This window comes from Melospiza melodia, chromosome Z, assembly GCF_035770615.1.
Source record: "Melospiza melodia melodia isolate bMelMel2 chromosome Z, bMelMel2.pri, whole genome shotgun sequence".
NCBI classification, from domain to species: domain Eukaryota; kingdom Metazoa; phylum Chordata; class Aves; order Passeriformes; family Passerellidae; genus Melospiza; species Melospiza melodia.
The window spans coordinates 72,486,411-72,500,171 of record NC_086226.1 but is presented as its reverse complement, the minus strand read 5'-3'; the positions used below and the strand labels follow the sequence as shown (position 1 = coordinate 72,500,171).

At 33.8% G+C, this 13,761-nt stretch overlaps 1 protein-coding gene across 2 annotated transcripts in view; it reads right to left on the bottom strand.

Annotated features, from left to right (window-relative positions):
• Positions 1-714: 714 nt before the first annotated feature.
• The window catches only part of CEP120 (centrosomal protein 120), a 37,842-nt gene continuing 24,795 nt past the window's right edge, over positions 715-13,761 (bottom strand). For both annotated transcript variants that reach the window (XM_063179972.1, XM_063179974.1), the window contains exons 19-21: positions 12,457-12,555; positions 3,515-3,660; positions 715-2,827 (exon numbers count right to left, since the gene is read on the bottom strand). In XM_063179972.1, coding sequence (XP_063036042.1) covers positions 2,587-2,827; positions 3,515-3,660; positions 12,457-12,555 — 486 coding nt within the window. In that variant the 3' untranslated portion in view covers positions 715-2,586. The remainder of the gene's footprint in view (positions 2,828-3,514; positions 3,661-12,456; positions 12,556-13,761) is intronic.

Genomic DNA, 13,761 nt, shown 5'->3' with positions numbered 1-13,761 from the left:
TTCTGATTCTAAAAAAATGGTATTTGGTCTTTCCACTGAGTAACTCTAAGCTCTAAAATGGCTTTGAGGTAACAAAAAGGCAAATGGAACTCAACATAATTTTCTTTGAAAGACAGTAATACTGAGCTTATGTCTGCTATACATATCTACTACAAACATATAATTTGGCTTCTGGACTAGTTCAGGCTGAAGCAGAGACAAATTGTTCTGGAAAAAATGAAATTAAAACATGCAGCTTAGATTATCCATAATTTCCTCATTCTAATACAAACAATGAACACTAAGAGTAATTATTATAAAACAAAATATAGTCTATGTAAGTTGTTTTAATTATCACAAAATTTATGCTTTGCACCTTGTAAGCTGTGATCTTTCAAGTGGCTAAATGGACCGAAAATAGCTCAAATGAAGAAACTTATAAACGTTTTTAAAAACAAGCATTCCATTTTCATTTTACCCAGCACTTTGATTTGCAAGAACAAAAACCCAGGTTTCTTTTTAAAACGTACAGCAACATGACTGTAATTTTTTTACATGCCACAGAAGAGATTAAATTTAAAAATTAATTATTAAAAAAACCAAAAAGGGACAATTAACATTCATTAACAAGTTTATTATTTTATAGATTCAAGCACTAAAGACTGTCATATGACTGGAAATAGTAAACAAAATTTGCTCAAATTCATAGTTAAAAGATCAATGCAAAGTCCTTAATATTTTCATTTTATTTTATTTTCATTTTATTTCATAAAATAATACACCCGAAAAGTCATAAAACACCACTTCAAAAAGCAACCAGTAATGAAAATTTAGTCAACACTGTCTTTGCAATATTTAAGTCTCAGGCACCCTCCAGTGTCTAGAGAAGAAATTACACAAGTGAGCAAGCATTTGAAGAAAAAAAGCCATGAACAAGTTTTCCTGTCAAGATAGAAGCCAACTGCACCATTTATAATAATTGCATATAACCCTGCATCAGTGATATCACACTGCACAACGTAAAAAGTATTGTGAAATTGCATTTCATGGATTTCTACGGGACTTAAGAGGGTGGTATTTTCTTTGCTAGTGGAGAGGCATCTCCAAGCACACTACTTAGAAAAATACATTTACAACAGCATTTCTTACGAAGTCTGGTATTGATAAGTATTCAAGTATTCCTCAGGGAATATGATCTCAATGTTTATACAGCTTGTTTATAACTTTTCTAAGGAATATAAATGAATAGTTTATTTAGCAGGACCTACACTCATAGTAAGGAAGAGGACAAACAATGCATGGAGAGCTAAACCCAGATACAAATACCCCTCCTCCCACTTTTTAATTAATGCCACACAAAACAGGAAGGTCGCATGTATACAAGCCTCTCCATGAAAGTTCACTGACTTTATGCAAAAAACCTAAACCATTATTTTTTCCATTGGTATCTTTGTTCATTCTAAAAGTAATAAATCCTAAGATGATTTTTGTACTTGACATTCAAATGGAAACAGTTGTGACCACAGGACAGAGAAGAATGCTTATTGAATGGACAGTGTTGAAAGTTACTGTTACCAGGCAGATCCACACAAACCTAACAGAAATGGAATGAAAACTGGAAAACAAAAGTTTTTCAATTGTGATTATGGACAAACTAATATTAATTATGGATTTCTCCCTTGCACGCTGTTTGTACTTCCACAATCCAACAAAAACTTTACATACAATTTAAGTGGTAATGAGTTAACATGTTTTGAAACACATATTAAGTAACTTGAAAGTGGTTACATCCTGATTAAAGAAAACATCTTAGAGAAGATCTTATTTTATGTTCGTGGTCAGAATTATGGCTTCAGATATCTTCCCTCATTAGGGATTGATATAAGAATGCATGTATACTTCTGAATAAGCTCTTCACCCTCCTGGGTGTAGCATTACCAGACATGTGCAAAACTGCTAGGGCAACCCTGGGCAATCAGGCTCCTTAATGACTGATTCGGCTTCAGTCTCTTAAGGTTTGATTTTTCCCCCCTCACACTCAAAATCTTGTCTCTTATTTATTACATAACTTAGTTATGTCAGCTGCAGTCAGAGAGGCAAAAGTTTATTATTTGTCATTTAGTAAAGAACTAACACTGGGTCAGTGCTTCATTTCAGCTCAGAATTAAGAGTTTCATCAGAGAAAAACGCTGATGTCATTTTGCCCTAGTATAGCTGAAGAGATATTTTTAAAAATTGAATGAAATCATAACAACAGGGACTAAAAACCTCTTAGAATTAGTATTAAAAATATTACAAATAAACCTAGTCAGGGTGATCTAAAAAGAGGTAGGAAACATTTAAGAAGAGGGTATACAAGATAAATATATTTACACACACACAATTTATATATACATATGAGTATAAAAACATTAACAAACAGTCATTGCCCCCATAAACTTACAACTGTGCTTAACTTGACATGTTGCAAGTATTTACATTGACTTCAAAGAGAGCTGACCATAATGTGCAAAACAAAGCACGATGTTACATATTTCACAAAGCACTATAGGCTTATAAAAGTCATTCTATTCAGATTTTGGCTCTTTCTAAAACTTTTTGCATGCTTTAAATAGTGATGTTCCTTTTTGCAATAGCTTCTCTGATTTGACGATCAAGTTCACTTACAATATGGTCTTCATGATTATAGACTCCTGTTCTCAGTAGGGTATCCCTCTCCTCTATCAGACGAGAGAGGTAATCATCTGTATTCTCATTTATTTTTCTACAATGAAGACTATCCACTCTGCCAGAAGAATTATCTCTAGCATCCTGCAATTTCTTTCTCTCCTCTTCTTGTTGTTTTAGCCTGATATAGATAGAATAGAAATAATTAGAGAATATTAATCCTCATTTTGATTATCTTTGTATTTAGTCTTTAGTTTATCTACTGAACTACAAAGTAAAATAAAGAAATCTGTGAAAGGTAAAAGAATTATTCTCTGGGAAAAATAACTACAAATAAAAAGAAATGTAATACTTAAAAATTAACAAAACCTTCTGTATGTGCATATGTAACTATACTTGCTATCAAGGTTTCTGCTTGGTAATGTAATCTGTACTCAAATTAAAAGGGTTCAACATACAAAACTAGTGCAGACAGCTTTTGGAGGACAACATTAGATAAATTTAAAATTTTATGTATTCAAAATCACATTTTATTTAGAATAAAATGTGACTTGTTCTTTTCTTAACACAGCAGCTATGCTTAGAACTTATGATTTAAAACAGACAAAAAGCTTGGTGCTGTGCATCTGTGACCTTAACAAAAAATAAACGACATGGTGTTAAACACGCATTTTTCTACACTGCTGTAATGTTGCATTTTACAAATATGCAATCTTTACCTAAGGGGCACTAAACTGCGTTCTTTCACTGAACTGACAGCAAATTATAATCTTGATTTAACTGAATCTTCTCCTGTTTTGAGACTCACAGCAAGAAAACAGAAGCAAAGGCAACAGTGGGGGAGGAATCTTATAAATACTTCTTGTACCTGTTAAGTTCATTTCTAATATCCTCCAGCTCTTGACGGTCTGTTTTCCCCAGCTCTTTTTCTTCTGCTGCCAAATAGCGCAACCTCATGTGCTCGAGCTCTTGTTGCTGCTTTTTAAGGTGAGCCATTGCATTCTCTTGTTCACGCTGCACGGGAAAGGGTGAAGACATAACTCAGTTGACTACATGATTACACGTAGAAGTGCTAATTCTAGCAACAGAGCAGAACTTTAGGAATGAAGTCATGACAATTACATCTCCAGGAGTTTTAGAAATGTAGGAGTTAACAAAACATCTTAGTTAATGATATCTATAATGCAGTAAGACCACTGACTATCATCGTCACAGTAAACCTGTCCAGGCTGGATCAACTGCAGCCTAGAGATATCTTCCCATTAACAAAACAGCAAAATTATTAACAAGTCCTCTTACTAACTCTAGCTTAAGTTGGTAGACATAAAACTTACTCTTCGGGAACTGCTCAAGCTACTGAGATTTATTCCTTCACTATATGGTATATGAAATTTTTTTTAGAAAATGAAAGCTAAATAGCTGCAGGAAACTTCCATCATCAGCCCCATAGTGACTAGTATCAAACTTTAAGAACTACTTTTTGAAATTACAACTTGTGGTTAAAAAATAAGCCTTGGAAACAAATTTCTGGCAAGGTGTCCTTTCGCAATTATATAGTACCATGTCAAATGTTTGGTAACTTACTTTGTGGTTTTAATGAAATCAGTCTATCCATTCTAAAAGTTTGCTTGGCTCTAATTTTTAAGCTCTATACAGATACTAAAAAAACAAAGGCTTGAATCCACTTCATAACATTAAAGTGGTTTAGTAAACATGGTCCTCTCTTCATTAATTTTTCTCCCTGTCATTTTCCATATGACCTTGTGCACTAACTGTGCAGTTGGTCTTACATCCAGAATAAGACAGAAGACCTCCGGCAGTTACAAAATAAGATGGGAGTTACACAAACATCCTGGATCTAGGCATATTGTGAAGTGCAAGTTTATCTTTGCAATTCTGACATTGCTTTCATCTGGAGTGTTTGATTATTAATATAATCCATATTATATTTATTATGCAGGTTAAGAAAAGGTAATTTCTTTGCTTGATATGTGTAAGCATATTATTTACACAGTCAACCTCATATTATTTGAAAGATTTTTAATAAGGTAGTTTCCTGAATTCCAGCTGCCAGCATTTTAAACACTCCCTGCTGATGATCAATAGTGGGCAAGAAGATCTGAATTTCAAAAGGAACTGATATTAGAAAAGGCTTCAACTGTTAATGTGACTAGACAACACAACAGAGAAGTACTCAACAAGAAATCAACCCTAAAGAATCTAAAAACTTTGTTTTTATACTAAATTCAATACACCAGCCAGCCAAATTAAATGTTAAAACTTCAGTGAGACAGGTTATAAATCTTGAAGAACACCTTGCTAAAGAGATACATACTAATAAAAAACCAGAAGCAGAAATCCTGCCAGAGTCTGCAGCTGATAGATGACTGAAGCATAGAAAAAGCACTTGGTGAAGATAAGGCCATAGTCCTTCCTTCTCCATCAAGAATTCATTGCAGGAGGATATTCCCATGTGAGAGAGATCCTTTTTTATGTGAGAAAGGGTTGAAGAATGCTGTAACAAAACCTATTCTGCCTTGGGCTGAGAATAATCCACAAATACATACAGTATATGTATGCATTTGTAGATTAAACAAGGAACAGGTTACTACAGACTGCTGGTTTTTAAAATTTTCAAGAGTTATAAGGAAATCTAAACAAAAAGTTGTGACACTGACTGGAGGATAGTCTTAATCCATCACCAACACTGGTGTTTACACCACAGGAATAACTTTTTTTCCATTTTTATTTTATTCTTTATTTAAATAGAGGCCTTAGAAATATCCAGAAAGTACCAGCAGAACCTAACTTCCATAGCGGCCAACAGGTCATAGGGGTATACCAGGAAGAATTAATCTAGCTTTTCTATAAAAGTCACTCTTCCCACCCGTCTTAAAAAACCCAAACAAGCACCACACTAAAGAAACCTCCTACCAAACACACAACTAAGCAGTCACAGCAAAAAGCCCTCTCAGCTGACTCAGGGTTTACAACACCAGAGAAAGGACAGCAATTGATCATCTCCACAACAGCAAAACGGTCAAAGTGGAATTCCACAAGAATCTACCCTTCAACATATTAATTAATGAGGAAATCACTATGGAAGTTTGCTTCTGTTACAATGTAATTCAGCAGGGGAAAAGTGGATGTGTAAAGAGTGGGATACTATGGAGATAAAAACGAAAAGGAAGCAGTTTGAACAGGAAACAGATAAATAAAGAATACATTCACTTAAGTCCATTAAAGACAACAGCCGGAACGCACCTGCTGGCTCACCATGTACTCAACTGACTGAGGGCTGCTGGAGGCCATTCAGATATCCAAGCTGCATTTCTAGATCTTGTGCACCTACTGCTGGCCTCTGTATGGACCAGACTGATATTTCACATCATTTCAACTAGTAGGATCTTTCTCACCCAATGAAAAGTATGGCTGAAACTTGAAACTAGGTATGCCTCAAACTAGAGACATAATTCAAGTTATTGAAAGAATGGAAGTTAATCATTAAGCAATATGCTTGAGCACACAAGGAGCTTCTTGACCACAGAAAGTTTTGAAATAAGATAGATATTTGTGCTTGAAAAAAAAGTCCCTACATATAAAGCAGCACTGTTGAAGTATTTGATGCAAGAGGCAGAGAGTGGGTATTACTCCAAGTCTGTAAAATTGGTGTATCTCTATAATTCTGTGAGAAAATTAATTTTGAAAATACATTGCGCAAAAATTGACCAAAAATGAAATACTAAAAAACTGATGCAAAACAGAGTAGCACTTGTTACTAGGACAGCAATGCTTTCACATAAACACAAACCATCACAGAGCTGTGACTACACTGAGTAGGAGCCTTCTAATCCAGTCCTTCAGTTTGTGAAATATATTACTCTCATCTATGAGGGAAAATTTTGAAAGTGCTCTTCCACCTGCACTGTAGTAGAAAAGCATAACTGCAGCAGCCTGTGGGACCACAGGTTTCATGACATCCTGATGTGCTACTATTTGAGGCAGGGAGGTTCAATGATCCATACATTTCTGCTGCCCAGCAACATGCTCACAATGGCAACCTGAGAGCAAAAAAGGCATTTTAGACTAGCTTAAAGAAGTGGTATATAGATGTAGTACATATTCTTAATGTTAATAGAACAATGTCTATTTTTAACTGTATCTATCAGACCACAAAGAGGACACACTACTCCCAATGCTTTCATATTCATCAGAGCATTATTTAATGTATTGGTCCTTTATGCGCTCACTGAACAAATTCATTTGAGAAACGTAACTTTTAAATAAATATCTTTAATAATGTTTAATTAAACCAAGAAAGACACAACAGAGAATGATGAAGAAGCCAAGGAGAGAGGAAGGAAAAGCGAGCCTTTTCTGCAGAATCCGTTGTTCAGTTCCTTTTCCTTTTGATATTTTTCTCTGGAGAAAAATTCTATCAAAAAACCCAACAAACACAAAATCAACCAAAACCAGCATCACTAGTGAGTATACTCTTTGCTAGGGATAATGGTCCCAGATTTGTAGGGAAGCAAGATTAAATATAGTGCGTGCTAAATTCTTTTTTACTCAATAAAGGAGAGAAACGCCTTTATCAGTACATTTTGTCTCCAAGGTAACGTTGGGTAGGAATTCCTTTCAGATAAATGTGATTTCATATCTAATTTGATTACTAATAAAATTATGATGTAAACATGGCAAACATTTGGCACTTCTTACTTACTTGGGGTGTAAAGGGAAAAAGTCAGATTAATTGAAGTCACTGAAAGTCAAGAATTTTAGAGGTGTGCCATGTTATGGCCCTGGATAGCAACATTTAAGCACAATCATATTAAATTAAAAAAATAAAAATCAACATTTTCTGTAGCAAGATTTTCCTACCATTCAGTTCATGAAAGTCCAGCTCGGGAAACAGACACTAAAACAAGTGAGAAGGGATTCTTTCATGATTGATCCTGTGTGTAATTTACATTACACACTTCATATTCTGTGCTTTTCAAATGTCTTTCCCAACATTAGTCTTTGACTACTTTAAAAAGTCTGTCATAACAATTTGTAGTGTGCATAACAGAAAACTTGTTCTATGTATACCATTCTTAGCAGAGCACGAGAAGCCCATTTCCTAATAATCCATCAATACAAGAAGATGGCAAAGGATTTACAACAGTTTGATAAGAAGGGAGGCATGCTCACTTTAAATTAATTTATATACAATTCTGTTATGATCTGTTGAGAGACCATAAAAAGACTATCTTGTTATAGTGAGAGAGAAGGAAGGATTTTTTTACACATATCAGCGATGAAACTGGTGTCACTTTATCAGACACTCAGGTATTAAATCCACTTTTTCCATGACAATGTAAAAAACCACTGAGCAACAAGCATTCCTCTTTTTTAAATAGGGAAGGAACAAAGCTCTACTGTATAGCAGGACTTGAAAAATAGCAGAATTTATTGTGAGATGTTTCAAAGCAAAAATTCAATTAATGAAACACTTCTGCACATTTACTATATGCATAAATTAAGTCCAACATTTCTAAATCCCTTTGTTGAAACAACAATCTTCATTTTATTCTGTGTATACTGAAAAATTGAGTTATTGTTGAATGCTTGGTATTCTTCAAGTGTACTTCAGTGCACACAAGTGCATACATGCTGCAGGCTGAAAACTCTTAGTCAAGACTTTCTGGCTAACTTTCCAAATTTTACTCCTATAATATATCCTAAAATAAGGAGTATTTCAGATTTCTTCCCAGCTGCTTATTCTATACAGTCAGGCTATTTCAAATCTCAATAAGAAGTACTACTATTTTTGTTCCTAACCTTTTGTATTTTTAAATCCTACCTAAGGGAACACTCCAGAATCATCAGCTGCTGGACACTAAAGACAACTTTATGAACAGAATATAAAACCCACCAGAAAATCAGAACACTTGGAAATATATTATACTTACACCATCACCCAACCATCAGCCACTATCCCACAGTAAGGCAGCAAGAGATTAATCAAGAATATCATATGTAAGAACATAAAGAATTATCTCTGCAATATGTATTAGTTGGTGTAGACACCTTCTCCGGCACTACTTTCTCAGCACTTCTAATCCTCCTACTCCTCTTGCTCCTTTTCCTTCAGCCCCTCACCCATCTCCCTAAATTATACTTATCAACAATATTCCTTATAAATTTCACATTTTGCCATTTTCCTCCACAAACAAAATAAATCCATACCAAACAAGTCTGCATTCTAGTTATCAGATAACATACTTGAAGGTTTTACTAATTTTCTTCACCAGTTTTCATCTCTAATGTAGTGCTTGAGGAATGCAATACTGTTTTAAAAGCTTGTATGGTGGAAATCTCAATCACGTTTTGAAACTTATGATACTACAGAAATATCAGCATTTAACAAAAATTACTGATAATAAAAAACCATCAAAATTTGAATTATAATCAGATCATTAAAGAATCCCTGTATGCCACCAGGTGCTTTAGTTAAGAGGCTCTTCAATCAAGGAAGCACAATCTTTATTTTGCCATAGCTGCCTATAAATCCAAAAGGGAGATGTAAACATACATACACTAGACTAAACAATGGCTATATAGCAGCCACTATTCACTCTCCCACTCATACAAACCATGCAAGTCTGTGGGAAAAACTTACGATTGAAGCTAAGGAACTCAAGTAAAGTTTTCTGAAAATAACCCAGAGCTGACAAGTCAGTAGGAGGGCCTGGATGGTTTCAAGACACAGTTTTTAACCAAGATTTAGACTTTCAACTGTGGAGTTTTTTTTTGTGTGTGTGTGTGCCTTTTTATTTTTTTTTACCAAAGATTTACATCCTAACCTTGGGTAAATTACTTATAAATTAATCAAATTAATTACTGAGTGGATAAGCAAGATACCGGACAAGACAGAATGAATTGTCAGCCAGCTAATATGGTCTATGCTGTTTTAAACAAATACCTCAGTGCTGGTTCTAACAGGTCTGTAGGACACAAACACATTAGAAAACTTATAAAAATACTTCTTCCAGAACAGTGGATGCATGTACATATTGAGATTTTGGCTATTTAGAGTAAATCTAACTGAGATAATCGACTTCTGAAAACGACATTTCTGCCAATTTTGATTCTTGTCTTGATAAAATGTTTCTTACACCCAGACAGGTACTAAATTTAATATCTAAGTTCTGTGTAAACATGGATGCAATTTCATGTAAACAGTGATGATTCCTCTGAGAAATAATGTTCACATAAAAAAAAATAAATAGGAAATCTCATTTGTGTAGTACTTAGGTCACCCAATCACCAAACACTGAAAGAGTTTTTGAAGTCTCCAGAAATGTTAACATTTACTTGGGTGCACAGATTATGTAGTTAATTTGATGACATTTTTGTCTCCCTAAAAGTTGAACAGGGCTATAACAACTGAAGCATTAATACAGACTTTTACTGAGTAAAAGAGAAAAGTAAGCTGGGTGAAGTCTACTGTCACTCAATTTTACAAACTAATTTAAATTTAACCAACTTCTGTATTTTCTAAGTACAGGTAAATATGATGTATGTGTGCCTTTGTGTACTTCAATAAAACTGGCACTGTGTTTAGCATTCAAGTCCTACCCATGGAGAAACTTAGATCATATTCTATTAACAGTCCCATACTTTAAGTTATGTGCCGTGTCTCTTATATTCTGCAAAATATAAAACTATCCCAGATGTGTGCTAAGAACTAGTTCCAAAGTAAAAGAAAACTTTTTAATTAAGGAAACATTGACTTTTATGGTTGCAAATCAGAAGAGCATTTTACTAAATGCTTAGCCAGTAGATTATGCTTCTTTAATTCACAAATTGACTGCACCGGGTCACCTTTAAGTAATGGAAATCTCTGTTTAAACATTTTTTTGGCAATGGGCACAAAGCATTAGATCTCATTTCCAAGACTTACCAGCTGGGTTTTGTCATTAACATTTATTAACAATCTAAGATACGGCTTTCAGCGTCTAATCCTCACTACACAAATGTTTTGTGTAGTTCTCTAGAGAGCTTTGGTGTGACAAATTACTGGCACAGATTACAGCCCTGTGGCTATTCACCAGAGGCAACACAAAATTAACATGGTACTAATCCAATTCAAACAAGAAATTGGTCAGACTATGCACAATTGCACAAATCATCTGAACTAAAGCAAACCTAAAATTCCTTAAGCTACAGTTTCCAAATTTATATTTAAAACACAGTAAGTTTTTTTTTAATCAGATTTGCTTCAACTTTTATTTGGCTCTTTAAAGCCACTTAGTCTACTGATAAAGGTTTTAATTATAGATGAAGCACAAGGAGTATAAAAACCACAAGAAACTGCATTGAAAGGGTTTGTTCTGTTGTAGAAGTTTTAGGTAGCATAATCCACTGCACATGCCAACTTATTTCATGGTTCAGACTTTCATCAAGAGGTTCAGTTGAAACCATCAACACATATTAATGAAATCAGTTCACCAGGTCTTTGGTGATGAAATTTGTAGCAAGAACCTGATAGTGATATACATTAGTGTTAGTGTGGCAAGTGACAATCTTTGCTTTTAATCTATGGGAAATTTTAAAACATGCAAGAAAAAGTAGGCTGGATATTTCATGACTGCTGAAGAAATCTTAATCAGAGGGATAAGGTTTATATTCCTCCTATCACCTTCTCAAGCACAGATGTTTCACAAATTGTAGATGACTCCTTTTATCACTCAGCAAAAGAGGTACAATTTGAAGACTGCAAATGAAGCTTAGTTTTGACTTACTAACTAAAAATCATTGCGGTGTGCATTGACTCTCTTCAAACATAAATACAGACTAAAGAAGCACTATAAAATAGAAGAACACAGGCTTAACTTCTTATTCTCCAAAACCTGAATATTCTATCAGTAGAAACGAAGAAGGTACCATAATCTTTAAGAAAACCCAACAGTGTTCTTTCAAGTTGGAAATAAGTGTGAAAACAGGCAATAAAAACCTTTTACTAAATGTGAATACTGAAGGTCTGTGCTCATGTCAAGGTTTGTTCATGAATCGATTGGGATTAATGATCTACTAATTTGTTTGTCTGCACATAGTTTAGCTAATGTTTACTGGAATTCACAAAAGACAGATGATGACAAAACACAACATGTAAAACAGATTCAACCAGGATGAAACTGATACTACTGCACGTTTAAACAGTAATTTCAAGTCAAAAGTATATAACTGTATCTATATAGATGTCCACAGACACATAAGAGCTCTGTTAAAACCTAGAAGTAAAATAGTATATTACATTAGCAGGTTAGCATTTCCAAAAGCAGAGAAAAATTTCACATCCAGTGTAAGTTAAGTTTTCTTCATTTTATGCATTCATCAAAACTTAAACCCTTATTTCTAAAAGTGAAGATTTGTTTCTCATCTTTACCCTTCATTCATTATACAAATAAAATACAAAACAGTTATTACGTAACTGTTCGAGATGTTTGGGATTGCGGCAAAATATTTTCCTGGAAGAACTGATGCAGAATTATTTGGAATTAAACTAAACCTTTTATTTTTCTAATCGTGTCTGCTTTTAAATAGTTCAGCCTTCTTTGCAGGTCTGAGCCTTGGTCTTTCCTGAGTTCAAAGTCAAACACAAGCTAGTTTTGCTGTTCTCATTTTTGTTAAAAGCACAGCTGAGAGCTTTACTTTGCAAAAACAAACACTAATAACATGAAAACAGTAGTTAACAGTAATCCCAGCAGCTTCCAACATGACAATAACTCAGTTGTCTCACATGACCAATGAAAACCTGCATACCTGTTTTAACCTTGCAAGTTCTTTCAAAGCCCTCGTCCATTGTTGTTTGTAGTGAAGCTTTGACTTGGTAGCTGACTCTAACTTTCTTTCAAGTTCAACCTAAAAGCAATTAAAATCATATCAGCTGAAGCAATAACAGCAGTAACAATCACTGAAAGATGTATATACACAAAGGGTCTGGTTTAAGAAAAGTGTTTATGTAGCATAATATACAACATCATCTAAAGCTGTTATACATTATAACATAAATATTATGGCACAAGAACATTTTCTTGTTTAAAATATAACCTTATTTTTATTGGACGGCCGTCTATACAAAGAAAAAGATTAGTTTTTAGCACTAAATCTACTGATGTAACATTAAATTTAAGATTCTCAGATCAGCCATCCCCTCAATCCTTTTGTGATTCAAAGTAAGATTATAAACACTAATTTAATGAAAATGCTGATGGATAAATCCCACTTATAAAGGTACATAGATTTTTTTTTTTTTAGTTTGCTGATGGAAGATATGGCTTACATTATTTTCTCTGAAATACCCATCTGCTCCAGCCATTCTTTAAAATCTCTGCATCTAGTGTGAACCTATGATATTACCAACTAAATACATCTTCAAAAGTTTTTACCGCTAAAAAAATAATTTCATTATCTGTGCAAAAACTTTTGCATTAAAAGACAAATGAAAATACTTATAAACACAATTAAAAATTAAGTATTTTTCACATCTCTGAGGAAGTACTTTTTTTGAATCTGACAAAAATTATTTTCATTAAACTTGTGAAGATCTTAAAGAACTGGTTTGTTTAGTTCATCTAACAAAAATAGCAAATCTAAAAATATTTAATTAAAGAGCTTAAAAAGTCTGTAGAAGCACAAAAATATTTTCCATCAGTTGCTTGTATTATTAGAAGTTATTAAAGCACAGAGCAACATACAGACTGAATACAGACAGGCCACATTAGTGAGTATATTTTGTGCCAAGAAGCCTGGCCAGTTTTTTTTTCAGCTTATTTCACCAACAATTTTACTCAAATCTCACAATAACTCTGAGCATTAAATGACCATATCTGTGGCTTTAATTAAATTCTCTACTGTGGGAATATATGGCTTTTTAGCAAATCAATTATGACAGTGATTCCATTTTATTGACAAGTGACAAAACCTCTTTGCAGAAATACTTAATCATGAAAATGCAAATAATAGAAAACCAGTTTAAATTAATCCTCAAGAAAATCATCTTTCTTCAGTTTTTTAAACAGAATGTTCAGAGACCCCATCATAAATCATTATTCAAATATATAGGTT